The 27,942-nt window shown below is 49.6% G+C and overlaps 1 protein-coding gene across 1 annotated transcript; it reads left to right on the top strand.

The window, feature by feature from the left end:
* The first annotated feature begins 872 nt into the window (after positions 1–872).
* DCTD (dCMP deaminase) lies at positions 873–27,089 on the top strand. The gene is made up of 6 exons (XM_027077069.2): positions 873–1,023; positions 2,504–2,618; positions 3,013–3,148; positions 22,923–23,039; positions 24,319–24,415; positions 25,696–27,089. Exons 2-6 carry the CDS (start codon positions 2,511–2,513, stop codon positions 25,772–25,774), a joined length of 537 nt encoding a protein of 178 aa, XP_026932870.1. The 5' UTR covers positions 873–1,023; positions 2,504–2,510; the 3' UTR covers positions 25,775–27,089.
* Positions 27,090–27,942: the final 853 nt, after the last annotated feature.

The following is a 27,942-nucleotide window of genomic DNA, read 5'->3' as shown; positions in this document are numbered from 1 at the left end:
TTTAACAGCTGTAACAGTGTGCACAGTTATACTGGGCCAACCCGGTGGGGGAAGGCGGAGATGTGCGCGCACCGCGGTGGGAGGGGGGGGGCGGGAAGGCTAACAGGCTTCAGCGCACTTGGCCCTTCCACACCGTTTGAGAGGAAACCCTAAGCTGGCCAAGCAAAGCACAAATGCAAATGTAACCTGGAGGCATTTGTGCCTCGAGGCATAGCGTCCCGCCCTACCCCTCCCGTAGGAAATTGTGAAGCTCTACCTTTTTTCCCCAGGACACGGCGACACAGCCGGCCCACTCCAGAGACCAAAACCAGGTCTCCTTACTCCCTGCCCTTTTCAGTTTCGTTGCACTTCCGTGCTCTTTCGGGGCGTCTTTGATTTACAAACAATAATAGTTACAGCGAGAGCTTTTAAGTTGACGGTAGAGCCCGGTGAGTAAAAACAAACTCACCATCCACAACGAAAACGACCCAACCCCGCAGCATCAGAGATCTGAAAAAAATGCAAAGATTATGCAGTCGGAGCCCCGGGAGCAGCCGGGACCTCGCGGGGCCCAAGCCGGGGACCACGAACGCGGGCAGAGAGGCTCCGGGAGCACCGGGCGCGGGTCGGCGGGGCGACCCCGCGGGTCCCCCAGCCCAGCGGCCTCGGGGCGGCTTCTCGGGCATCCCGGAGCCGGCGCCAAGTCAGGGGCAAAACCCAAAGCATCCACCTCGACGAAGGGAGGCAGCCGGCCCCGGGAGGAGTGTTTAGGGCGCGGGGTCCCGAAGGTCGCACGGCCAGACCGTGGGCCGGGACAGGGAAGCGGAGGCGACCCCGCCGTGGAGCACCCCGCCAGGTGCGCGCCCGCCAGGCCCCCTCCCCGGAGCGCGTGACCGCCCGGCCGCTGTCACCTTCCGGCCCCGCGGCGGCCCCGCCTCTTCTCCCGACTTCCTTTCCCGGGGCGCGCGGCTGGGCGGTGGCGGCGGCGGCGGTGGCCTGCGTTCGCGGACCCGGAGCGGAGGACCGGCGGGGGCAGCCCTGCGGGTACGCGGCCTGCGCGCCACGCGGCGCGGCCTGGGCGCGGGGGTGGGGGACTCGCGGCCGGGGCTCGGGGCGGGGAGCCCTGAGGTTATCCCGGCTCCCGGGTGAACCTCATGCGGGTGCGGGCCGGGAGGGCTCGACAGCTTTCTCCTTCCAGGAAACCGAGGGAGGGTGGTACTGGGAGGCCGAGACTGGCAGTCACTTCCTGCGCCCACATGGCGAGGGGGTGGGGGGCGCCTGCTTTCCGTCCGGGAACGGAATCTGGGAGTGGTGGTGCGCGGGGGAGCGGGAGTTCCTCCCGGCCCTGGAGTGGCGTCCCTCGTGTTTCCGCAGCTGGGTTCCGGGGCTCCAGCGAGCGTCACAGCCGACCCGGGGCAAGCGCCCGGGGCTACTACGTTCCCGTCCCTCGCCTCTGCTGCCCCTCCCACCTCCTGTTAGGCTGGCACCGATCTGGTACCCACCCTGCAGCGGTTATGGATGCTAACCCTTAAGGCCGGCGGCAAACCGGCGCGGTCCAGCATCGCTCGGTGTCGAGAGGGTTTACAGCCTTCTCGGAATTTGGCAACATCATCGGGATAATCATGGTTCCCATTCTTAGGCACTGCCGCGCCGCCCCGCCCAGATACAGGGAAATTCCCGGCTTCCTTCAGCCCAGACGCCTAGGCTTGCTCAAGACTTCTCAGTTCTTGAGTTGCCCTCCTTCCTTGCCCTGTTTGGCCTCCCTTGAAAGCACCCCACCCCTTACTGGAAGTTTTAGGCCCCCTTTTGGAGGCCTGTTGGAGAACAGCTTGTGCCTGGCCCGGATTGAGTAGAGCCCCTGTTACTAAAACTTTGCCTTAGTCATAGGGCTCGACGCTTGTCAGTTTCTCCTCATTTGATTCGTACTCAGGGTTGATAACTTCTGTTTCAGCTGGGGAAACCAAGGGGAAAGAAAAGGGACGAATTAATCCGGTTAACATCAGAGCTGGGACAGCTCCCGTGGGATTTGACAGGCATGGATAATAATCCTGTGTGATTCAGGATAAGTTCTCTTGTGTGTCTGTAACATGGGATGTTACTACCTTTGCTGGCATGAGGCGTGAGTAAGATGATGTGTCTGACTTTCACAGTGTTTGAAATATATTAGGTGATCAATAAATGTTCTCCTTTCTCCCTCCCATTCTCTTGTGCTGGCTCTGTTTCATCGGGGAGAGAACAAGTTGTGGGGCAGGCGTTTGTACTAAGTGGAAAACGATCCTATGAGAAAGCAGTGACTAGGTGTAATATTTGGGAATGTGAAACTAGGCGTGAATCCAAACTTCCGAAATAGTAACCTAATTTATTTTTTTCTTAAGGCCCGACACTGTCTGCGGTCCCATGATCCGTGATTTCTGATTGTAACCGAAATTGTCTAACTTTGCAGACCCAAAGGTTAAATGTGGTTGCGTTGAACTGGAAAGCAGATTTGCCAAAGTGCTTTTCTCAACTGTTGTTTTCCGTCTAGACCCAGCATGAGTGAAGTTCCCTGCAGGAAACGTGATGACTACCTGGAATGGCCTGAGTATTTCATGGCAGTGGCCTTCTTATCGGCACAGAGAAGCAAAGATCCAAATTCGCAGGTAAGTGAGTGTTCTGGGAGAATGTTTGGACCCTCACTGGCACAGAGATCCCTGCAAATCAAACACATTACGAAAGGAAAAGAAAGACTCCACGGATGCCTGTCGCCTGAAAGGCAGGGGAAGTCTGTCTCCTGTGCTGTCTCCCTGGGTGCGTTCATGTTTCACATTCCATCATTCACCGCCTCTTGCGCCCGCTCTGGGGTTAGGGGGTGCTTCCTGGGGCTTATGGGAGCTGCCAGAGAAAGCGAGCAAGGAGATAGAGAGAGCTCTTACCACACTGCCAGAAGCCGCATGCTCGCTTTGGAGCTCTGCAAGCTTGTGGTTTCATTTACTGCCCGTCCAGGGGCTGACGGGCCACTTGACGTCACCAGTGTCTGGACACGTTTCCCTGTAGGTCGGAGCCTGCATCGTGAACGCAGAGAACAAGATTGTTGGCATCGGGTATAATGGAATGCCAAATGGGTGCAGCGATGACGTGTTGCCTTGGAGAAGGACGGCAGAGAGAAAGCTGGATACCAAGTACCCTTACGGTAAGGCCTGCCTTGTGTTTCCTTCTGTTTGGTGCCATAGCCTTGGTGGTGCTCAGCTAAGATAGTTGGTCAGAAAGTATCATCTCTTTTCAGTCATCAGCAGCTGGACAGAAGAAGAATCCTGTTGAACCACCTCCGTTTCCTGCCCCCGACCCTTACGTTCCAAAGAGTCAGTGCATGGGGGCCTGTTAGTGGTCTGTACACGGCCTGGCCCTGAGGTCCAGGGATCTGTTGTCTGTGGCCGGCCTGGTATGTTTCGCTGGCAGCCCGCCAGGCTGGGCGACACCCGAGCGTGGATAGTGGGCTTCTGCAGAGGGCCACAGCCCCCGGGGAGAGGTAGCTGAGGGATGTGCACACTGGCCCTGCCCATGCTTTCCTGGCTGCTTGGAAGCAAAGCCACCTGACCAAGGTCTGGCGAGGGCTTTGCTCTGAGGAGAAGCAGGCTTCTTTCAGCCCCTCTGCCTGTGGAGGAAATCTCAAGCTCATCTCTGGGAAGTAGGAAATGACTGTGAGCGGGGCATCAGCAAATGGATGATGCCGTCTCTTCTTCCTGTTCTGGGGGCTGTATATTCCCAGGGTGGACCACAAGCCAGACGCGTGGAACCACATGGCCTGGCCAGCTCTGGTTTTCATCATTCAATTAGGGAAGGGTGCTTCTTGTAATTTGTTGCGTATCTGAGCCCCAAGGAGAACCACTTTCGAGATTGGGGGCGGGGGGGGGGGGGCGGGAACAGGCCACAGCCTCACTCGCTTTTCCTTTCATTCCCCGGACAACCAATGCTGTAAGAGAGGCGAATCGGGCTGCGAACGCTGGTTGCTGATTTTTCGTAATATGAGGACCTGTGTTTATGTCTGGAAGGGAACCCATCACCTCGGTTGGGAGGAAAGTAGACTCAGGCCATTCAAATGGGAAAGCTCATGCCTGTAGGAAACCCGAGTCAAGGAATAATGTAAGACCTTTCTGCGTTGCTGATTTGTCCATAGTAGGCTGTCCTCTGGGGTTTTCTCATGAATAATTCTAAGTCTACATTAGCCTCATTTATATATTTATACGGATATTCCTGGACCTTAATCACGTTAAATAAGCCCCCTGAGTTTCTTTTTAAATTGCTTCAGGGCAACTGTTCTGTTTTCCAAAGAAAAAGAAAGAATGTGACTGGAGGTGGGGAAGGGACAGAGGAATGAGGGTAGGGTGGGGGTGGGGGCTGCAAAGCAGTCAGGGTTTTCCAGGAATGAAACAGAGTTGAGTGATTGGGGGATTTATAGTCAGTCTGTCCCTCTCACTCCAGCCCTGGAGGAGAGGACGGTCCCGGACCCAGGAAGGTAGTAAACCTGTTTTCTCAGCCTTAGCTCTGTAGCTGAGTGGAGCTCTAGTGAAAAGATAAATGTGCTAACGTATTTGAGAAACTTTTTGTTATCCTGATTTTGGTTCTGTAAGCTTTCGATGGTAAGAGAGAAGGGAAGTGATCAGCTGTTTGTAGGTAACACGTGACGGTAATTTTTCAGAGTACAGTTCAACGTCCCACGTAAAAACCGCAAAACTGTGGGGCGCTGGGGTGGCTCAGTCGGTTAAGCGTCTGACTTCGGCTCAGGTCATGATCTCACAGTCTGTGGGTTCGAGCCCTGCGTCGGGTTCTATGCTGACACCTCAGAGCCTGGAGCTGCTTTGGATTCTGTGTCTCCGTCTCTCTCTGCCCCTTCCCCGCTCACACTCTGTCTCTCATTCTCAAAAAAATGAATAAACAAAAACATTTTAAAAAACTGCAAAAGTGAAAAAGGTCTATGTGTTCAAGGTCTGCGCTGAAACATGACGAGCACAGTGACTATGTCACCCGGTCCACACAGTGAAGCCTCGGTCCTCCTGCCGGATGGGGGAATTCTTTTTAAAAAATTTTTTTTTAACGTTTATTTATTTTTGAGACACAGAGAGACAGAGCATGAACGGGGGAGGGTCAGAGAGAGAGGGAGACACAGAATCCGAAGCAGGCTCCAGGCTCTGAGTGGTCAGCACAGAGCCCGATGCAGGGCTCGAACCCACGGACCGCGAGATCATGACCTGAGCCGAAGTCGGACGCTTAACCGACTGAGCCACCCAGGCGCCCCAGAATGGGGGAATTCTTAGGTGTCAGTCTGTCGCCGGGAGGTGGCTTGTAGAAAGGTGGGTAGGCGTAGGCGTAGGCGGCTCCTGCTTGGTTCCTGAGCTGCTCTCCCTCAGGACCTGTGCCTTCTTGAGTCCCTGTGAGCCCCGGCAGATTTGTGGCAGTGACCCAGAAGCCCAAAGCTTTGCCTACGTTTGCAGCCCCTCACTTCCCAGTGGTCAGAAACCTCTCAAATAGCTGATTGTATTTGTTCTTAGACGCTCGCTGCCTTTTGTCTAACTTGGAGACAGTACCTTTCAGAGCTCCTTTCTAGAAGGAATGAAAAAAAAATCTACATAGGGATTTGTCCAACTTCACTGATTTTTTTTTTTCTAATTTTTATTGAATAGTTGCTGAATTTCAGGGCGGAGATCGTCTGTCTGCATTATTTTTTTTTTTACTATCCATATGATACCTCTAGGTTTTCAAAGCTCTTTGCCTTGTTTCTCAATTATTCATTTGACACGTGGTTATGCAAGGATGTAGACAATTTCCTTTCACAAGAGTAGGCTTGTAATTTGATGTACCATAAAAGTCGTAGAAGGTATTAAATGGTTTTTAAAAGGCATTTAGTATTACTACCATCATAATACACGGAAAGATGGGCTTTAAGTCTAAATAGTGATGGCTGGCTATGAACTGTATGCTCAGACTTGTTTTTTTTTCAAGGGGTTTCAGGCCTCAGAGAAATACATGTTTGGATAGCCTTGGATGTAATAGAAACGTTTGGTGATAATTGACCAAAACGCAAATTCTTTTTTTTCCTTCCGTTTTAAGACTTCAATTAATTTTGAAATTAAGTGACAATGTCTGGAATTAGTCGGCTTAACCCTCTCTTTCCTCACCACTATTAATAGTGGCTGACCTGCTCTCTGAGAAAGATAGATTATGTGCTAATCCCTGTAAAGGAGCTTTAGAGATCATCCAGAGTTCTAGACCAGTGATTTCCTAATTCTTTTCAATATATGAGGACCCTCTTTTAAATGTCAACAGAACTTCCAGGACCCCTGTATAATGCTAGTTAAACTATCCCTATCTTTCTTTGTTACCGAGGCATATTTGACGTATAACGTTATAGTAGAGTTCAGGTGCACGATACAATGATTTGTTGATAATTGTATGCACGGCTGAGCAATTCCCACAATAAGTCCCGTTAACATCCATCGCCTTACATCGTTACAAAAAATTTGTGTGTGCGATGAGAACTTTTAAGATCTTTCTAGCAACCTTCAAATATGAAACACACTGCTACTGTAGTCACCATGCTATACATTACATTCTCCAGGGCTTACTTATTTTATAATTGGAAGTTTGTACCTTTTGACCACGCCCCCTTCACCTGTTTCATCCATTCCTACCTTTGGCAACCACCAATCTGTTCTCTGCATCGGTGAGCTTTTTTTTTTTTTTTTTTTTTTTAAGATTCCACACATAAGTGAGATCATTAACATCTTTTGGGTAAGAAAATCCATGGATAACAAAAGCTACTCGATACCAGTAACGCTTTGCCTTACTCTGTACTTTATTAAACAGCATTTGTGTGCGTTTGGAAAAAGCGTATGTGTGTGCTACATGTGATGTTTCTGCTGTCTGTGGAACGTACTTGGACCCCTTGCAGAAGCTGGGGAGTGCTTCGGACTCCTGTGCCTACAGAGTCTAAGCCTAATGTCTTGTATGGATCGGAAAAGAAAGGCCCAGAAATGTAAATCACCTCTGTAATGCCACACAGACAGGGAGACATCCTGAGGTCAATGCTCTTTGCTACCCAGCTGTCTCTTCTGTGGGGCCCAGGAATTCAGCTCTTCTGAAATGTTGCTTTGGTCAAAACACAGTGGATCACCCGTTCTCTCCTTTTCACTATGCACTTGAGTGCACGGAGGCTTAGGCGAGTAACTCCGTGGAGGTCAGGAGCTCAGGTGGTGGCGGCCTGTGCTTAGCATGAGGCAGAAGGCACATGGTTTGCTTTAACATTTCTCCGAAGGGGAGCTTGGGTTGACCAAGAACATATACAACTTAATTCTCCTTATTAATTCTGGAAGTTTAGAAGCCGTTAGTCTTGCTTGACCCTTTGTGGAAAGGAGGGAGGCGCAGAATGCTTGTAACAGAGAAGGACGGAGCGTTTTCCGGGCTGTGTCTCCAGAGAGGCATTTTTAAGGGGCGTTTTTGTTCTTCCAACCTCAGGATCAAAACGTCACGAAACTATTTGATTATAATGTAGTATTCATATGGAAAATGAAGATTCCCCTGCCACGGAAACTGCTTTTATCTCATTCTTTTCCTGAAAAACCCAAAAGGTAGTGTGATGTCAGTAACATTAAGCGGCAGGAAGAAGTCAGCGCGAAAAGTGACACCTTTTCGCACGAGTGACAATTAAAAAAACCGGGAAGCAGCAGATTTATCTAATTTAACCTTATAAAAAAGCTTTGGAAGATTTTTATTTTTAGGAGGGGGTAGTTGCTAAACCTAGGATGAAGTATTCAGCTGACATTTTTAGTTCCTTTCTCTTCGTGAAATTCATTAGAACCAAGCACATTTGATCAAAATACCAATTTTATAAAATGGAAGTAAAATAACCCATGGTAATGCAGATAGCACACTTTCCTTGGGATTTCGTAATGGATTTTGACGACAGTTTACAGACCAGAGAGTTGGAGTGGAATCAACAGCTTTCATCCTTGAGAGCCGTTGTTAAAAACTTCCCGTTTGGGGGGGCGCCCGGGTGGCTCAGTTGGTTGAGTGTCGTGCTTTCATGGTTCGTGAGATTGAGCCCCACATCGGGCTCTGTGCTGACGGTGCAGAGCCTGCTTGGGATTCTCTGTCTCTCTCTCTCTCTCTGCCCCTTCCCTGCTTGCTCACTCTGGGTTTCTCTCTCTCAAAATAAATAAACAAACAGTTCAAAGAAAAACCAGGCTTCCCATTTTCAATAGTAGTTCCAGTGCTCATCCAGCTCGCCTGTGTTTTACTGTTACGTCGTTTCCTGTTGGTAAGGGATGTGCGGGTAAGATTGCCTCTCTGCCTGGCCGCCTCTTCTGTCCCAACCGATCGAGAAGCCAGGATCGCTCTGCCTGCCGCATCCCACTTGCTCATCATGGAGGCGACCATGGTTCTGATGTGCCCAGAGTGGGCGGTGGCCACACTCAAGGTGCATCAGGCAGAAATGGGAGACGTGGGGCTCCTTCCAGGGTCCGTTCATATTTCCGTAGGAAAACTCAGAAGAGGATATCATGCTGGGGAGGAGTTAATTAAAGGCATTGTTCAGCGCAGCAACTTTGATCGGTTTTGCCAGTGCATGGTGGAGCTTCTTTAAATTTTATATTTAAATTTAGTCTTTTCAGATTTAGCATATTGTTAAGCATGCAGAGATGTCATTTCAGTGATTACTTAGCCATTTACCTTACCCCCTTGAACACTGACATTTTCCTGACTGCCACGCATGTGATGTATTTCTTCGGCATCCAAAAGGTTAGTCCTGAGAAACTAATTTATCAAGAAGTTAGGCAGCTGATCCTTCTTAAGCTGTGACTTCCTCAAAACTTGTAAGAGCTTCTTCGTAATTAAGATCAAATTTGTTCCTTCAGCCGGCTGAAATTGAACACCCTCCGGTTTTGTTAGGCAGATCCGTGGGTTTGATGAGTTGCTGTTTCCTTTCCTACTGAATTCTAATTTCACGTCGCGGCTTTCCACCGCCCCTCCCCTGCTCGGCCTTTTCGCAGCCGTGGCCCTGACAGTGGGCTCCGGGAGGACCTTTTGCACCAAATAACGAATAGCCAACAGGAAACCTTTGAGCGACTGTACCCCAGAAAGAAATAAAGTAGATTATTTTTATGACTCAAGGGGCCAACTCAGGTTTCATTGTGTGATGCTTGAGACAAATCGTAGAAATATAACGGCTTATGTCGGAGGCTCCCCCTGGAAATTAATCAGCTTGATGGAAGCGTATTTCACATTCAGGTGTAGCTGTTTATAAACGGTCTTAAGAATAAATCATGATTTTGGGGGGTTAGTTTATTAGATTTTTATCTATGTATTTTATTTATTTATTTTTTTAAAGTAATCTCTACGCCCAATGTGGGGCTCCCACTCACGACCCCTAGATCGAGTTGTGTGCTCCACCAACTGAGCCAGCCGGGAGCCCATTTATCTGCGTGTTTTAATCTATAGATTCAGGGCTAATTGTTTTTGAAGAGCTAGAGATTACTATTTCATTAGGAGTATCTACAAAGCATGTATAGATAGGAACAGGTTAAGTCCTGAGAAGCATATGCAAGAAAAGCTAAAATGCTCATCTCTGGGCATCCAACCTTCTCATAAAAATACACGGCATTTGTCTTTCGTTTTACAAAGAACCAGTTTACCTCATGGAAATTTGCATTCAAACCTTAAATAATCCAAGGGTAGTGATTTCCAAGTTAACGAACGGGAAGTGGGCTGAAGTTTTATCTTTGTACCGTCTCTCAAAATAAACAGTTTGTTGGGAAATTTAATAGTACCAATAAAATTTCAGGGTCACCTTCAATCTGTTTTAGATTTTTACGTACGTGAGCACATTGTCTGAGTGCAAGTGGATATTCCTTTTTTTGTTGTTTTTAATTTTCTTTTAATGTTTATTTTTGAGAGAGCAATGAGCACGAATGGTGGGGTGGGGGGGAACCGAGAGAGAGGGAGACACAGAATCTGAAGCAGGCTCCAGGCTCTGAGCTGTCAGCACAGAGCCGGATGCGGGACTCAGACTCAGAAACTGCAGGCTGACGTCAGATGCTTAACCGACTGAGCCACCCAGGGGCCCCCCCACACCCCCCCTGCCGTTATTCCTTGTGATAAATATAACTTTTTCAAATTTTTTAATTCCGATAAGTCTTTGTCTAGAACTTTGGGCCACCATGCAGTGGGGTTCCAGGGGGGACCTGACAATGATGAGCTGCCTTAGTCTTTATTCTCTTGATCTGTTCTTTATCTGTTTTGCTGATTTGGGCTGATCTTCTCTGAAATCGGTCTGAATTACTAAGGTGTTATTTTATTTTGAATTTTTTTCATCAAGAATCTCTCTTTCCTATACCCTGTTGATACCGGTACCAAAATGGAATATGTGTATATTGTTTGCTCCTGGAAATATGCAGTAAAACCTGGTTCCTAGAGATTTTTTGTGGATATTTGTATCGCTTTTCACATTTACTTTGTAGGACTTTTGTTTTATATTTGGATGAGATGATATATGTCTTTACAATTTTTTTTTTTTAATGTTTATTTTTGAGAGAGAGAGATAGTGGGGAGGGGCAGAGAGAGAGGGAGGCACAGAATCCGAAGCAGGCTCCAGGCTCCGAGCTGCCAGCACAGAGCCTGATGTGGGGCTTGAGCCCACAAACTGTGAGATCATGACCTGAGCTGAGCCGAAGTCAGATGTTTAACCAACTGAGCCACCCAGGCGCCCCAATTATATATGTCTTTAATACACATATTAGCTGAGAAAGTCCCCACAGTGCTTAAAGCAGCAGTTGTCAGATTCAAGGGGAAGGATCCTGGACAGGGCTTCTGGAACTTAGGTTCTAGGTGTGGTATGTTTATACCCAGTGATTGTGGGCATGTTACTGTATTACTTGCTGTTTATTTCTCAGTATCTTTATGAAACAAATGATCACTGAGGACCCCTTCAGTGCTAGAATTCTAAGGCAATTCAACAATACAGCTTGGATCACATTGGATTAGAGTGCCATTTCTCTGCTCACGGGGTCCCAGGGGGTTCTGAAGCCATACTGGGGGAAAGCTGCAGGTTTGTAAAACGCTGCTGGTGGCCGTGACACGGAGAGAATATACATCATGTGTGGGGACAAATTAATAAGGAGAGAAACAGGCTTTATTCACTCTCTCCCTCCAGCGATTGGAAATCTGCTCCAGTCCTAAGATGAATCGACATGGGACAAGACAGGACGCACAAGCAGGAGGGGGCAGTCGAAGAGTATAGGTTACCCCACAAACCTGGAGATTCAAAGACATTGGATGAAGAAAGGTTGGAAGATAAGCAGTGAAGAAAAGGACCCCACATCGAAGTGCAGGAAAATAAATGAAGAGAGGAGGCAGGTACAGAACTGTATGAGAGAAGAGGGTAGTCTTAGACCAGATGGAAGGGAAGGACTTCAGAAGTCCTTCTGTGAGTCTGCGCGACCACGTTTACTGAAACGTGGGTGCTTGCCGGGCATCGGGAAATCCCGTGATAAATGCAGAGTCTTGGTGAGAGCAAGGCAGTGGAGACGGGAGGGCTCACACACTCTCCCCTCAGCTTGCGCTCTGGAGGGTCGTCCCGGCCACTTAGCGGAGGTGTGAATTTTGTCTCTGTGCTTCTTCCAAATGATAGATGCCACAGTAAATTTAAAATATTGAATATGATAACTGAGCATGAATTTTTTAATTCTGCAATTAAAAGACTTTGTTCAGAATGCCATTAATTTCGGGTTCAGGTGGAAAAGGGAAGCAGAATCTCTCACTGTCCTTCTTCCTTATGCGAGCGAGTTACAACTTTCTAGGAGCTGAAATAAATACTAAGGAAACATCCATTCTTCTATTGGTTTGAGTTGTCTGTTGGTGATGGGGGAGTTCTCAAGTCACTTGTTTCCGTTTTAAAAATCATGACTGTATTTTATTTATTTTTCTAAACATTTATTTTTGATAGAGAGTGCACGAGCAGGGAAGGGGCAGAAAGAGAGGGGGACAGAGGATCTGTGCTGACAGCAGCGAGCTCCATGTGGGGCTCGAACCCACAAACCGTGAGATCATGAACCTGAGACGAAGTCGGACGCTCAGTCGACCGAGCCACCCAGGCGCCCAAAAGTCACGACTATATTTTATATCACAATACATTTTTCGGAGGACGTTGACCTGTGGCCCGGCATCCTCTCCGCACACCCCATGCCAGCACCCCGCGCCAGCAAATAAAAACGTACAAGGTCTGTTTTCAAGGACTTGGCAGACTAACAGTGATGGAGGCAGACGTTAATGAAATAAACAGATGCTGTTGCTTATTCCTTTCTGAGGAAGTGACCTTTAGGCTGAGAGCTGAAGGATTCGATGGGTTCCCAAAGGTCAGGGTTGGCTAGTCAGTGTTTGGGGCTGGGAAGGACATTCGCTGCGAGAGGGCAGGAGGGCGCTTGGAACTTTCTGTGAGAGGGAAAGAATTTGGGCCACACGGAGTACAGAGGCGAGGTTGGGGGCCGGCAGGGGGCGGAGGTAAGGAGTTTGGACTTACAAGATGAAGCTGGTGTGCGGGGGGACCTGTGGGTGGTCCGGGGGATAGGAGATGGAGAGGAATGGAGGCAGCATCAAGAGGGCTGGGTGACACGGGGCTCAGAGAGGGAGTCTGACTCCCCCGGGCAGTCCTAGCCTGAGTGCCTAGGTATGGGGGGAGCTTTGGCCCCTGAAGTTTGAGGTGTCTGTGAGACCTCCCAGTAGAAGTGTCAGTTGGGGGTGTGAGTGGGGACAGAGGTCTCGGTCCGAGACGTCACTGTGGGCATGTGTGGCATTCGGGTGACACTGTGCCATGGAAATGCATGAGCGCACGTAGGGAGTGTGTGCAGAGGCTGGACCTGGGGCTGGTCTCAGAACTGCAACACTACGAGGGTGGGTGGAGGAGGGGAGGAAGGAGCCTGCTCGCAGGGATCGCTCGGAGCCCCCCCCCCCCCCCCCCCCCCCCCCCGCTAAGGAGGAGGGAGCTGTGCGTCCCTCGGGGGTCAGCGACACACAGGTCTTATTGGAGAGAGCAGTGCTGACGGATTGGTGGGGATGGGAGGGGACAGCCTGTTGAAGGAAGAAAAGCAGGCGAGGAAAGCAGGACCCTGTATGGAGAGGGGGTTGGGATGGTTGTTAAGAAAGCAGGATGTTTGGGACGCCTGCGTGGCTCAGTGGTCAGTTAAGCCTCCGACTCTTGGTTTCAGCTCAGGTCATGATCTCACGGTTCGTGGGATCGAGCCCCGTGTCGGGCTCCGCTCTGTCAGCGCAGCATTCTCTCTCTCCATCTCTCTCTGCCCCTCCTTGCCTCTCTCTCTCTCTCTCTCTCTCTCTCACAATAAATAAATAAGAACGTAAAAAAAGACGTTAGAGTGGCAGCCGCATGGGAGATGGGGCCAAGAGAAGGGTTTCTACGAAGGGAGGGCCTGGGTCTTGTTAGTTTTTGCAGCACGCACGTGGGCTGGTTCAGCAGAGAGAGATTGCGGGCACACTGATGAGCGATAGAAGAGGGACACCGAGCGGGGCAGCTGACAGAGGTCCGTGGGTGGCAGGTGGCAGTGTGATCAGTCCCAGCTCCGTGAAGGATGCGGCAAGGTTATCAGCCGCAAGGAGGGAGGAGAGGGGTGAGCGGGTTCGGGCTTGGACGCTGGGGGGAGAGGGAAAAGAATGCGGTGCGGAGCACAGAGTAGGGAAAGTAGGGCAGGGTCTCCAGCTCGTGTCTCATGTCAGAAGCCTGAGTCAGGTCGGCTAAGTCCCATTTTCTGCACGCCGAAACAGCATCAGTGAGTTGCCTGAGGCGGGCCTTGTAGAGCTGGAATTAATTAGAACACACACATCCTGACTCCTATTCCAGTGCTCATTGCTCAGTCCCAGTTTACCCTTTGAAAGCCATTAATGCAAGAGGGAGGCGTTGGATCTTTGTGGCGCATATTTGCATTACAAAGCTGTCAAGCAGCGATTAGCGGTCTGTTCCTATTCATGTTTCTTCAGTAGCTTTTAGGCCTCAAGCCTGTATTTCTCATGAACCGCAGGAAGGGAGCTGTCCTGGCTTACCCACCGATGGACTGCAGCATTTCCACACCCTCCTCCCTCTGACCTGATTGTGTGCCCTTAGCACATGGGGAAGCGATGTAATTAGAGTTCTGGGGGCTTTATTGTCAATAATGGAAACACCACAGTCAGAACTCTCTTTAGCCCTAAGCACTACCATTGGGGCTAAGTGGCTCCCCTGGGTGCCATGAGTTGCTGCCAGCAGCCTTGGTGAGAGGCAGCGAGGACGGAGGCAGGGGATGGGGATCAGAGTAGGAGAGACAGAGAGGGAGGAACGTCCGTTCTCCGTCTCCGAGCTGAGCAGCCGGGGACGGAGAGGTTCTGTGCTGTGCTCTTCACGGACGCTCGTCCTTGCGATGCCGGGCCTTTTGCTGCCCATTTCACAGGCCGGGAGGCTGAGGCTCCACAAGAGGTGTAGGGACCTAGAGCGAGCAGGTGGGGGAGGCAGCGTGTGAGGAGTGGCCGAGGGGACGTGCAGGGAGGAGGCAAGGGGACGGCAGAGGCCCTCTGCCGATGGCTCCAAGAACCGGGTGCCTCGGGTCCAGCCCCAGGACGTGTGCCGGCGGGGATGGGTGTGAACGCCCTCTAGGACCGGGACACCAGACGCCCGAGGACTTGGCCGCCTTCTAAGTGAGTGAGTGACGTCCGTCTTCCCAGACCTGGCCAGAATTCCTTTCCTCTGGCCGAGACCTCCTCTGGGCACGGGCCTAGCAGAACAGACTCAGGACGTTTTCCAGGCTCGGGGCTGTCGCTGTTACCTGCCCTTTTCCCACCCTCAGACTTCACGCTGGAATAATGAACGTCTCTCTGCTCGAATCGTGTGTCCCTCAAAGCCAGAAGGTTGTGCGGCCCCGTTCCACTGCGCGGCGGGGGAGGGGGGTTGCAGGGGGCAGTGGTGTTTGCGTCTAAGCACACGGAGTGGAACAGCTGGGGCGTGGTCAGGTGACAGGCTGTCACCTGTCACCCATCACCTGTCACCTCCGCTCCGGAAGACCCTCCTCCGGGGACCTGATGCCCACGCATCTTCATCAGTGGGGACCAGCCAGGGCTGAGGCCGTCCGTCCTCGGGAAACAGGCCCAGGTCTGCCCCTGGGCACATGGCTTCGCTTGCAGCGCTCTTTTTAGTTCCCAAAGCTTTTCTCTGCCACTCTCCTCACGTGGGTCTTGTTGTAACCCTGGGAGACCAGGAGGAGGCCACTGTTACTCCTGTTTGTCCTTGAGCGACGCCGGGACTGGAACACCCGTGTGGCCAGTGCCAGGGTTTCGACCCACTCTGTCCTGAAATGCCATTTGTAAGCCAGGTACTTTTCCCCATGGAAGCACTGTTCCCTGCAAATTCAGTTCCCCATCTACCGACCAGCCTGCAGGTTTAACCCCTCGTTTCCCGGCCGTTCCCACCACCTGACCTCTTCGGTGCGCCTTCTCTGGCACCTGCAGCCTTTTGCTGGGTGCTCGGGTATGTGTCTTGGGTGTCCCCCACCGGGCCGGGCCTGAGCTCCGCCGGGGCCGGGTGCCCTGCCCCGTGGGTGCCCTGCCCGCGACCAGAACTCATCGCGACATGCATACACCACATGGCTTCAGTTTAAAACCGTTTCCTCCCGGTACAAAGGGAGGCTCCGTCGGCTGGGGTGCCGAGTTCTAGCTGAGAAGCCGAAGAGCGAGCTGGGCTTCGGAACTCGCCGGAAAGTGGCAGACGGAAGGCTGAGGGCCAGCGGTGGGTGGGCCTGGGTGGTTGGGGCTGGCTTCAGGCACTGATGAACTGCCTTCTAACTCGCTTCTCCCTCTTCCTCACCCCACCTCTGTCCCCAGTCCGTCGGGCACTCTCGTACTGAGTCTGGTCGCTACTTCTCAGGTATGGAAACTTGACGGAGGGGAGATAAGGTAGAGAGTTGGCCTTGCCTGGGCACGAAATTCTCGGGATGCTCGCTTTGGATCTTGGGGTAGCCGTAATAGTGAGCATTTGATAACGTTCGGGGGCGATATTGTAGGGGTGGGGGTGGGTTGGGGGGGTGCTTAAATGTAGAGGCTACTCTGTTGTTAAATTATTGATATGAAGGATGGGTCCTTTGGAGGCTGGCAGTGATGTATGAGGCCCTGTCAGGGTATCTTTCAATAATTAAGAAATAAGTAGTTGAAATTCCATTTTAGCTCCAGAAGCCCCAGTTCCCTAAATGGATCTGTTAGAGGAGGATGTACATGCCACACCCCTCGGTGGACTTTTCAAAGCTGTGGGGCTTCAAGCACAGGGAAGAGGGCGCCTGAGCCCCGACAGAGAGATGTGCCGGGGTTCAGTGACTCTGATAGCTATAGGACCCCTGAAATAAAAACACTTAGACCGTCATTTCAAGAAAGGATTTAAAGAAAATTTTTTTTAATGTTTACTCATTCCTGAGAGAGAGACAGAGCATGAGTCGGGGAGGCGCAGAGAGAGAGGGAGACACAGAATCCGAAGCGGGCTCCAGGCTCTGAGCTGTCCACACAGAGCCCGACGCAGGGCTCGAACCCACGAACGGTGAAATGACCGAAGTCAGACGCTTAACCGACCGGGCCACCTGGGTGCCCCAAGAAATAACGACAGCTTCATCATCAGCATGGAAATGGAATATCTTGTAAAAATTAACATTGAGTTATTTTTTAAAACGCATAGGTCAACTTTGAACTCGGGTGCCCCATTTCATGTGAATGATTTTTTTTTTTTTTTAATGTTTATTATTTAGTTTTGAGAGCATGCTAGCGGGGGAGGTGCAGAGAACGGGGGACAGAGGATCCGAAGCGGGCCCTGCGCTGACAGCAGCGAGCCCGATGTGGGGCTCAAACTCACGAACTGCAAGATCATGACCTGAGCCAAGGTCGGACGCTCAGCCCCAGTGCCCCTATGTCAATTATTAATTGCAGGGTGAAGCCTGCCACCTTTTCAGCCTGGAAGGCCACGTGCAGACGCGTCTTGGCACTTGAGTCCTGACCCTGTGTCCCGGCAGTGAGCGAACTGCCCCATGCTTGTCGTGTGGGTGGCCGCCTCGCCCGAGCGCCCTCCCAGTCGGGGCAGAGGCGGACCCGCCCCCCCACCCTGCTCCCCGGAGACTTTCTGAGGCTCGTGCAGTGCATGCTGGAGAGCGTCAGCGGAAAGCACCGCGGGCACCTGCCGAGGGGCAGCAGGTGTTCCCGGTGTGAACCTCCGACCCGCCCCTACTGGAGCCCACGTTCTAGGTCAGCCTGGGCCGCACGCCAGCCTGCCCCACGTTCTAGGTCAGCCTTGCCAGAGTACCCCTCAGGCCCGACCAAGTCATCTGCTTCAACCTGGACCACTGAAAACGAGGAGTTTTAACCAACCTGGAGACTTTCTTCAGCAGGAAGAGAACCTTGGTTTTCCCAACTCCCACCTCTGTCCAGCCCAGCGTTTCCCCTCACACCCTGGTAGCACACGGAGAGCAGCTGAGGCCAGGGCCACACTAGTGCTGCTGAACTGTTTGTGCAGCAGTTAGCCTTTGGTTAGCGTTATTTGTGGGTTGTTTTTTTTTTTTTACACTTATTTAAGTAACCTTAATAATACCGCCATCTAAAACAGATACTGTCTTAGTCTCACATGAGATGAAAGTCAAGTCTATAAAATGGTGAGTCTCTCACATCGAGCCAGGATGGAATATATCCTGTTAATTTGTCAAACTTCCAGAGAACCGCCTACATGAGACAGTGAGGATTAATCAAGCCCTAGGAAGAGGGAATTTGAAAAATACAGTTTTCTAATTATACAATCTCTTCTCAGTGGTCCCAGGTTAATGCAGTTCTGAATTCTGACAGTTAGTAATAGAAAAGGAAAAAAAAAAAAAAAGACCACAGTATATGAATTGTCTTATAATTACCTGAAATAGAGGTTCTCTTTCTGGCAATCAAGAACTTTATAAGCATTAATCTGATATTTTCCAGCATTTGATTCTTTTCCTTTTCAACAACGTTGAGAACAATTGAAAGGTTGTGTGTCATCCTCTGTGCTTATCAAATATACTTGTACTTGGAGGTTTCTTCTGCTTATAACTGAGTCAGAGATGAGTAATTCTGGGTAGAGAGTTGGAAAATTTGTCCTTTTCTTTTTTTTTTTGGACTATCTTAGGAATACCTCCTAGGGCCTGTGTATGTTTGGGATACTTGGTCCTATTCCTGCTAGGAGTATAAAAACTACGTTCATCTCAAGGTCACGAGCAGAACCTCTCCCGGTTGGTTGGTTTCTGCTCTTACCTCTCTGCAACTCTTGACGTCATTATTCCCAGGCAACACAATGAAAATGCTGGCACTGGGAAAAGATCGATTTATTCTTTCATTTATTGCTGTCAGATATCTGTGGAGTGTTTATCATAGTGAGAAGAGTTACGGAGAAGCCTCAGAACACCTGAGGCAAAGGCCGAGAGAAGGTGGGTTGGAAATGCAGAGTCTAGGCTATTAACCGATAGATCCGCCCTCTGAGAATCTGCAAATGCATGGATTCTTAGTGACCACAGGAAAAAAATCCAAGAGCAGGACCGGACCTTGGGAAAGGCCCCAAAAGACAAGAGAAAGAAAAGGACCCACAGAAACATAAGAGACTCCACAGGGCCTGGCGCGCACCCGAGAGGGTTTCGAGTGGAGAGCCGGCCGTAAGCATGGGCCTGGCGAGCAGGCCCATCCGGAGATGGCAACCAGAGGGAGACTGCATTTTGGTGAAGATAAGGCCGTCCAGGGGCGTATGTGGGAGCTGGCTCTTCCCCCGCTCATCTGAGCGCTCTATCTTCCCAACTGTCTGTCTGTCGGGAGCTTGAAATTGGCCACGTGGGAGTATTCACACCCCCGAAATCAGCAGATTCTATAAATCAGGGCCTTTCCCCCTCCCCCCGCCCAATGATTGTAAATGTTACTAACATATTACAGAGGTCAACAGGTTTCCATAGTTACATACTTTTTACATGGCAACCCAGCACACATAGCTCACACTTGAAACACACACACACACACACACACACACACACACACACACACCTGAAACAGTTTTTAGGAACAGCACTTAACCTCTGTCATATGGACACATTCAGATCTCTTCTGCTTTCAAACATTTCACTAAACAGAGGGATGAAAAAGCTGTTTGTAACTCAGTAAACTTATTTCTTGACCTACAGTTTGCAAAGGATTGATTTAGTGAAAACTCGAGCTTATATTCATTACTGGGTGAAGAGATGATTATTTTATTTATTATTATTTTTTTTACATTTATTTATTTTGAAAGAGAGAGTGCACACGAGAGCAGGGGAAGGGCGGGGGGCGGGGGGGACAGGGGATCCGAAGCAGGCTCTGTGCTGATAGCAGAGAGCACGATGTGGGTCTTGAACTCACAAACCACAAGATCATGACCTGAGCCGCAGTCAGATGCCTGACCGACTGAGCCACCCAGCCACCCCAAGAGCTGATAATTTTAAAAATGAATTAGCCTAGCGCTTGTAGACAGGACAGTTTCATCTCGAAAGGAAAATGCTGAGAAGATGGCCCGGTCAGAGTGGAGACCGAGGCCACGGTTGTAACGGAGAGACGCGGCGCAGGGACGAGGCCGTTGGGCCTCAGGAGCAGGGCCTCGTGATTTGCCATCGAGAGCCTGTCTTGGAGAAGAACCAGCTGTTCTAGTAGATGGAGGGAGGAAACTGGACACGAGAGCAAACGGCCAAAAATTAGATTACCTGGTGTTGCAAAACTCGCTTTTATTTAGTTCCTTGGCAGTTCACTTTCTCAGCGTCGCTTCCTCTTGCCAGCCAAAGGCACGCACATGCCTCGGTGAGGGTCACACAGCTTCAAGGGGCAGCTGGGCCTTGACCCTGGTGCTGACTGCAAAGCTCCCGCTTCCTCCACCCCTGCCTGGGAGGTGGAGAGTAGAGGGAAGGTTCTCAGCCTGCAGTCAGGCTGGCCAGAGCCCTGGGGCCAGCCCTTCACAGGCCAGCCTGCTCTTTGTGGCCCGAGGCAGATTTGGGGGTCACCTGGCATTTGGTGGTGAAAAGAGTCCTCAGACCCCACTCTGACCGGCCTACTGTAAACGAATCCGATGGACAGTCACGTGAGTCTGCCCGTTCTTCAGTGAGGACGTGGTGGGGGCCTGAGGCCTGACCAGATGGTGCCTCGTCGATGGGTCAGTCTTGCAGGGAAACGCAGGGCGCTTAGCCGCAGAGGTCGTGTGGAGCGCGGACCTCAGAGGCCAGTGCCAGGCCAGAAACGTCTCAGACCTCAGGATCAGACAGACAGACAGACGTGAGGAGTTTGCAAATCACCGGGCAAGGTTGGGCTGGGGTTTCCCTCCTCAGCCTGGGAAGCTGGTGTTCACCAGATAGGTTTGGCGGGCCAGGGGTTCTGGGGGGAAGGCTGGAGGGGGCATTTGTCAGGACCGAAGTTGAGGGGGCACAGGGATGAGCGAGAGAAGTCAAGTGTGGATGGAACACTGGAGCTTTGCGTTCGTCTTGTCCAGTTTTGGATCCGCGGGTTTGGGGACTTGGAATGGTCCCTTTTCAGGGGCCTCCTCAGTGTCATAGTGCCCAGTAGACCTCACATCTCTCCAACAAACAAGAAGCAGCTGAGAGAAAGGAAGTCTGTTTGTGACCCCGTGTATTCTTTCTGTAGACCACCCTTTATACGGGGATGTCGGAGGCCGCCCCCGAGAACCTGTTTCCTATGGTAATTTTCATTAATGAATCCAGACCACACGATGTTAAATTTTGTCCCCAAACTGCCTCAGATGAATTAGAGGAAGACAGTTGGAGTCACTGTGACCATTTTTAGAGATTCAAACGAAAGCAATAGAATAGTGTTTCCTAACAGACTCGGAAACTCTGTAGTTCTGAATATTAATACCAACACTATCAAAAAATATTTATTAGATGGGAAAGCATAGTTTTGATATTTGAATTTAAGAGGACTTCCTGCATTTCCCAATGTCACCGTCAATAATTGGAATCTGCATTTCCTCCTTTATTCATTCAATAAATATTTAACACCCATTATGTTCATGGCACCGCATTGGACTCTGGGGGAGTTACAAAGAACCTAGAAGACTGGTCTCTGCCCTCCAGGGGGAAATAAAAGAAACAATTACATCTAATTGTTTTTTACAGGGAGCCGTTGTTAATCCCAGCCTGGGAACAACCCGGTCACCAGGGATGGAAATGGGGGCGAAAAGGGGACTCTCTGAGGCCAGTGTCCTCACAGCCACTGAGCCTGGGAGCCTTTCTTTTCTCTCTTGTGGCATCTCAGGGATGGTGGCCCAGGTCCCTCTGTGGCCGGCGGGGATTATTCTCCAATGGGCTGTGATCTGATTAAGCGCAGTTTATTTATTTATTTACTTTTAGAATTTCTTACAGTGCCCGGCAACTGTTCATTTCCACACATATGACCAAGACCCCCTCAGTCGTGGCATTCAGAGACTAAAAGGAGCCCTCCCAATGCTTCCTGAGAGGGCCCCAGGACAGGGGCACAGGCGGGCATTGCAATTCTACCGGTACCTGAAAAGCGGGCGGCCCCGGGGCGGAAGGTGGGCCAGGGGCTTTATCCTGGCTGAGCCAGAATAATTAATATGGCTGAGCCATATTAATACCGATTCAGGGACCGACTGTGTCACAGCTAATGTGGACAAGAGCCACGAGCTTAGGCTGCTCTTCATTTAAAGCTTCAGTACTCATCAGAAGAAGGTGTTAAGTGTAGAAGATTGGTGGGTTGGAGAAGGTGGGGGGCCCCCCTGGAGGGCCCCCATATTTATAATTCTGGCAGTTTTGTATGATTTGGACCACGGCCGGATTGTCGTTAATTTGTTCAACAGACATTTATTTTACCGCTTGTGTGCTTAGTGTGTGTTAAGTCCCCTTGGAGTTACCAGAGGATTCTGCAACGCAGTGTTTCTGAAACGTGTCTGCACATGAGAATCATGCGGGCGATTCTCTTGGAAATCCACATCCCAGGCAGGCCACACCCCAGACAAGTGCAGACGAGTTTGCAGATTATGACACAGTTTGAGCGATGCACCCAGAAACTTGAATCACGACAGAAGAGGGCAAAGCGGCCACCTCACTGAGCGGGCAGGGGATTCTAAACAGAATCAGGGCTGGGAGTAGTGTTTCCTTGAGGAGAGGGCACCTTGAAGCTTAGGAGGTGGGAGCACCTGGCCAACGGCTGGGGAAGATGGGTGGGCTTCCAGGTGTGGGAGAGGAGAGGCGGTGCTCCCTTCACCCTTGAACTCAGGCCCGTGTGGGGATCGCTGTTTGGGGATGGCTGCCGGAACGGGCCAGTGTGGCAAGAACTTGACGTTTCATTAAGTGGATGAATGTTTCCTTCTAAACGAAAAGCCGCTGGTTGTCTGCCGGCATTTTTCTTGTGTGTATGTGGGCCGAGATCCATGGGGTGAAGCGGATCCCTCGGGATAGAAATACTCAGCTTCACTTCCTGGTTCTCTTGCTCTTAAAATCGCACCCTGCCCTCCTAACGGCCACCGCGAATATCCTTGCATGTGAGTAGCAACGCACAAATGAGCCGTTTTATGTGCGCAGTTCCGTATCCCAGGGTCTTGTGGAGCCATGAGCTATTGCCGTGCTTAGGGTGGGTAGAGATACTTGACCTTGGCCCCTCCTGGCCGCGCCAGGTGCTTACAGACCCAGGGCTGCAGCCCCCCCTGAACGGTTTTACTGCTAAAAGCCAACCTGTTAGACCACGCGGCGCTCATTTGGTATTCTCGGTACTTTCCGTTTCTAATCACTTTTTTAAAAACCGAGTCTGTTCCATGCGTCTTCTTCAGAGGGGCGAGTGGAATGCTTCGGCAGCGTTGGTACGTTCCTCGTGAGTTATGCTGTTTTTCTTTTCTTTCTCTTTCGAACCCGCAGTGTGCCACGCCGAGCTGAATGCCATCATGAACAAAAACTCGGCCGACGTGAAAGGCTGTACTATGTACGTTGCCTTGTTTCCCTGTAATGAATGTGCTAAGCTCATCATCCAGGCAGGTAGGAGCTGGGCCGGTTCCATTTGTCACATTTGCGTCGCTGCCCGCTCATCGGCGGCTCATTGCAAAAGTGCTTGGTCTTAAATTGTTATTGTTTGGACCGAAATTAATTGCACTATCAACTTTGCAAGGTATTTCCTGTGTTTTGGTTTTGAACGGTGCCAGGTATTCTAAGACTAATTGTATCCTCCGCGATTCTTAGCATGTTTTTAATTTAGTTTGCAACCTGAACTGCAAGCTGCTAAAAAACCACACCGGCGTTGCATATAATTACCGTCAATTTACTGTTCTCTGACATATTGTGCATAGATTAGGGGGAGGGAGAGGAATGAACTTCTGTCAGAAGCAAGGTCAGCTGGGAGGCTGCATATGCAATTTTAATTTGTATTAATATATGGTAGATGTTTTAGGACCTAAACGTATCTTCGCATATAAATGTCATAAGACTCGAACGGTACTACTTTAAGTTTTCCTTACGCTACAGTTACCATAAATCTACACCGTTGTATTCTGAATAGTTCACCTTTTTTCATACTGTCACATCTAAGATTCAGCCACACTTTATCTCCATAAAGCTCTCAGCTTGAGATTTAAAGACTTACCATGTTAGCCAGATGTGTGGTTTAAAGGGGCTGTTCATCATGAGCCCGGGGGTCTCGAGGAGAAGAGGTCTGGTGATATCAGACTCAGAGGCCGGCCCCTGTTAAAGAACGTCGTAGAGTTTTCCTCCGCCAGCGTGTACCCAGCTTCCTGTGGTCCCTTCAGGGGCTGGAGGAGGAGCAGGGTGGTGTATCAGGTGCCCTCCAGTTAGCCCTGCCCTGCGGGACAGGAAAAGAAAACAAATCTGCTGTCCATGGAGTTGGCTGGAATTGGTCTGCAGAACCATCCTGGGAACCACGATGGCACTTGCCTCTGATTTTCGCCAACATGTCCACTCCTCTGCATCAGCCTCCTGAGCGGACAGAAGTTGTCTTGCGACTAAAGAGTATTTGCCCGAAGTAAAGAAACTTTGTTAGTCGGATCAAGGCTCGACTACCTGACAGGTTTTTACTTTGCACGTGTTAAAAAAAAAAAAATCTGTAAAGACTGGAGGGCAGGTTAAAGATAACATCGTCTGCCGTATTGGAAAGTGGCCGATATGTATTTCAGTAACTGGACACTGTGTAAGCACACTGGGAAAAGGTGATTAATCATAGACACGGCAGGGCTCGGTATATGTCTGCGTTCTGTTGCCGTGTCTATTTGTGCATGTACTAATGGGGCTTCTTTCGGTGTCAAAGGTATCAAAGAAGTTATTTTCATATCTGATAAGTACCACGATAGCGATGAGACCACAGCCGCGAGGCTCCTGTTTGATATGGCTGGGGTGGCCTTCAGGTAAGCAGAAGGGCTTGGGGTAAAGGTCGTCGAAGGCCTACTGACGAAACATTTGAGCTCGCTGATGTTTCATTTCTACTTGTGATGCCTGACTTCCACACTTGGAAGCCTCGTTTTACGTGCGATGGGCCAAGGATCCCAACGTTATTTTAGGGGTAGATTTTTAAGAGCAGTGACAGAAGTATCTGACGATGATCTGAGGAATGATCTTGCCCTTAAATATTAGTAGCTTTCTGGGGTTTGGACTAAAATTATTCTAGTAGGGAGAAAATTTAAACGTCACAAGTTTTACCATATTAACGTTAAACTTCTGTGAAGTTTGCAAATGTAACAACTCTGGCATTGAAAATTTAGGATGCGAGTAACCCGCTAGGTTGAAACACCATGTAAAAATGCTTTTTACAACAACATTTTAAATGGAGATTTGAAGTTATTTCGACCTTTATGCTTATCTTTGCTGGGCAAAGATTGGGAGGTATGTTTACTTGCAGGTAAGTTCTACCACCTTCGATTCATGGTAAGAAACTTCGTTTGAGACTGAAAGCTTTCAAAGCAATTCCTTTGCAGTATTGGTGGTCAGCAGTGGGGTGCTGTAATTAGTAACGTACTTCTGTTCATCACTAGGGATAGAGGTTAGATGTGACGGATCTCTTGAATTGCTTTGCCTTATGAGACTTTACATGCAGATTGTTTGCATAATAATGATAATTAGATATTCACTGTTTACTGGTTTTTAAAAGAATACAGTCAGTCCGCAAATACTGTCCTGTTAACTGTTTTAAGAAGGTACATCAATGAGTAAAAATATATAGCGGGTTTATTTTACTTCTGCATTTTTAAAATGTGACTTTAAAAATTACTCCACACTAAAGCTGGCTGGGTTTTTTGCTGTGTACAAGAGGCAAAGGAAAATTTGCTCTTTTTTTTTTTTGCCTTTGAGCGATTCCAGGTTGGCTGCAGAAATTTCCCAGGAAGGAAGATAAATCTGGTGGGAAAACTAGTAATCGGGTGTCATGTTGTGCAGCTAACTTGTTAGAAATCCTTTGACTCCCTGATAATTCATGAACTCCCCATGTATCCCTTTTTTTGTCTTAGGCTTTTCTGGTTCGTGTCCCTCTCAGTATGGTGCACTATAATTGGCTCCTATAGAGATAAGACATCAAGGGAATCCCGGGAAATTTTTTCCTCCCCACAGAAAATGTAGGTTAAGCCAAAGTAAACAAATTGCTTTAAACTACTCACTGGATAATATCTCTATATATGTTGTTTCTTATGTTTAGGAAATTCACACCAAAGTGCAGCAAGATTGTCATTGACTTTGATTCAATTAACAGCAGACCGAGCCAGAAGCTTCAGTGAGTTACATCTCATTAAATCTCCAAAAGATTGGGATTATCCTCTCCTAAGAAGCTGCTAATGCCTTCCATCTTGAAGTTACACATAACTGTTTAATGGTCAAGTGCAGCAAAAGTAGACATCTAAAGAATATAAAGCCTCAAATCTTCCTGTCTCTCTTGTCACGTGGAATCTGCATCTGTTTAAACTATTGATTTAGGGTTTAAAGTAAAGAAGCCTGTAGATGGCCTGTCGCACAGGGCAGGAGTGGCCTCTCGCTCCGTGTCCTGGTTTGCTTAGGACGCTGGTGGCTCCCCTGCATTTCACAGCTGGTCCTCGCCGCTACAGGTGCTGGAAGGACAAATAAATAATTGTTGTCGTGTTCCTGGCAGGATGATCAGACACACTGACTTGAACACCTGGCCCCAATGAAGCAGAACATGTAGTGCCCTTGGGAAAAAAAAAAAAAAAAAAGACAAAAATAGGACCCACATGACGGCAGCTAATGCGGAAGATTTGCTTCAGGGAGTTGAAACCCCCTCCACCCACCCAAAAACCCTAGGCAGGATAGCACATCTGTCCTGAGAAATGCTGAGCACACCTGAGCGGGGGACACTTCCTCCGCTTCTGCTGTCCTGCAGCCCGCGGTGTAATGGCACATTCTTCTTGGGGGGGTGGGGACTCCTGTTCTTGTTTCTTAATTTCAGTGTGTTCATCACGCAGCGCTCTTACATTAGCTTCTCTGAACAATGAGTTGTTCCTGGAGGAGACAGCCTGTCTCCCCTCTTCGCCCCCGAGACCGCGCCTGCTGGGGCATCAGGGTTGTGGGGACCGAGGCGGTGCACGCACCAGCTTCCTCCATCCTGTGGGAAGAGTCTCTGCGCCCCCACGTGCCAACAAGGTTCATGGCCAAGGCTGCTCTCCAACCGGGGAATAAATGATTTCCCACCCTGTAAGTGAGATGGGAGGAAATCCAGCCTGCCTCCAGTCGGTTTATAGTCCAGATCTGCTGGTAACGGGAGCTCCTCTGTGCTCCTGGCTCCTGGCCGCCGAGCCTCCAGCAGCACACCTCCCCAGTGTCTTCCCAGACTCGGGGGCGTGGCTGGCCTTGGGGGCGTGGCTGTGCACCTTGTCTTTACTCTCCTTTAGATTTTATTAAACACACTTGGTAGCTTTGTTGAGAAAAATGGGTTCTTTATCCTGGAGATTATTACCGTTTTCAAGCGCTCTTGTGTTCTCATGAGTTTTTGTTTTGTCTCTGAGGTTTTGTACTCTGTATTCCAGGATGTCTTTGTAACTTGGCTCCTTACCAATATTATTAAAATCTTATTAAAATCCACCACACTGAAGTATGTTCGTTTTTATAGTGTAATCGTGTCCTTAGCTCTCCGTTTCTGTCATTTCTGTGTTGTCTGTGAAACACACGGCATATGTTTTCATGCTCAGAGAGCAGTTGGAGGTAAGGGTGCTGTCCCCAGGGTGGATGGGCGACCCTTCCTTATGGACCAAGTTGAAGGTGTTAAGAAAGGCTCACTTACCTATCTCTGTGCCCTCGTCTCACGCAGGCCATCCGGTGGGCCCCAGGCTTCCCGCTCCCGTGACACCTCTGTTTCCCACTCTCCTGCTGTCTTCTTCACCTTATTCTCTAAATCTCTCTTCTTTTCTCTCCTGCATTTTTTTCGCTTATCTCTCCCAAACCACTTGCCTTCTGCTCCAAAATGCATGAAACAAAAGGATGTAGAAGAAAGAAATCAGTGAAGATGCTTAAAGGTAGAAAATACATTAGATTTGTAGGTGGCTGTACATTATGAGTTGTGAGCCCTGTTGGCGAAGAGTGTAATTTTTATGTCACGTCTGTAAATATGTCGGCAGACTAATAAGCCAGTAGTGCATCTAATTTATTTCGTTTCGATACTGTATCTTGTCCCCATTGGTTACATTGAATTTTAGCAGGGGAAAAAAATTTTTTTCCCCTGTTGGGACGGGTTTAACAAGGAAAGATCTTTGCTAAGAAGGAAGTACGTCTATCCAGTGTGGTTGGGTGGTTTATGTGGTGGTGATCCTCTCCGTGTGGGTATGTAAGGCTTCACATATAGACTGGTTGCTGACCTTGATTTCCTGGTGACTGGAGTGCAAGTATGACTTCGTGTCTTGTATCACTATAGGAGTAGTGGGATCTTCCTGTCCAGAGA

This window comes from Acinonyx jubatus, chromosome B1, assembly GCF_027475565.1.
Source record: "Acinonyx jubatus isolate Ajub_Pintada_27869175 chromosome B1, VMU_Ajub_asm_v1.0, whole genome shotgun sequence".
NCBI lineage: Eukaryota > Metazoa > Chordata > Mammalia > Carnivora > Felidae > Acinonyx > Acinonyx jubatus.
The sequence above is the reverse complement of the archived record's forward strand: the minus strand, read 5'-3'. Positions and strand labels throughout refer to the sequence as shown.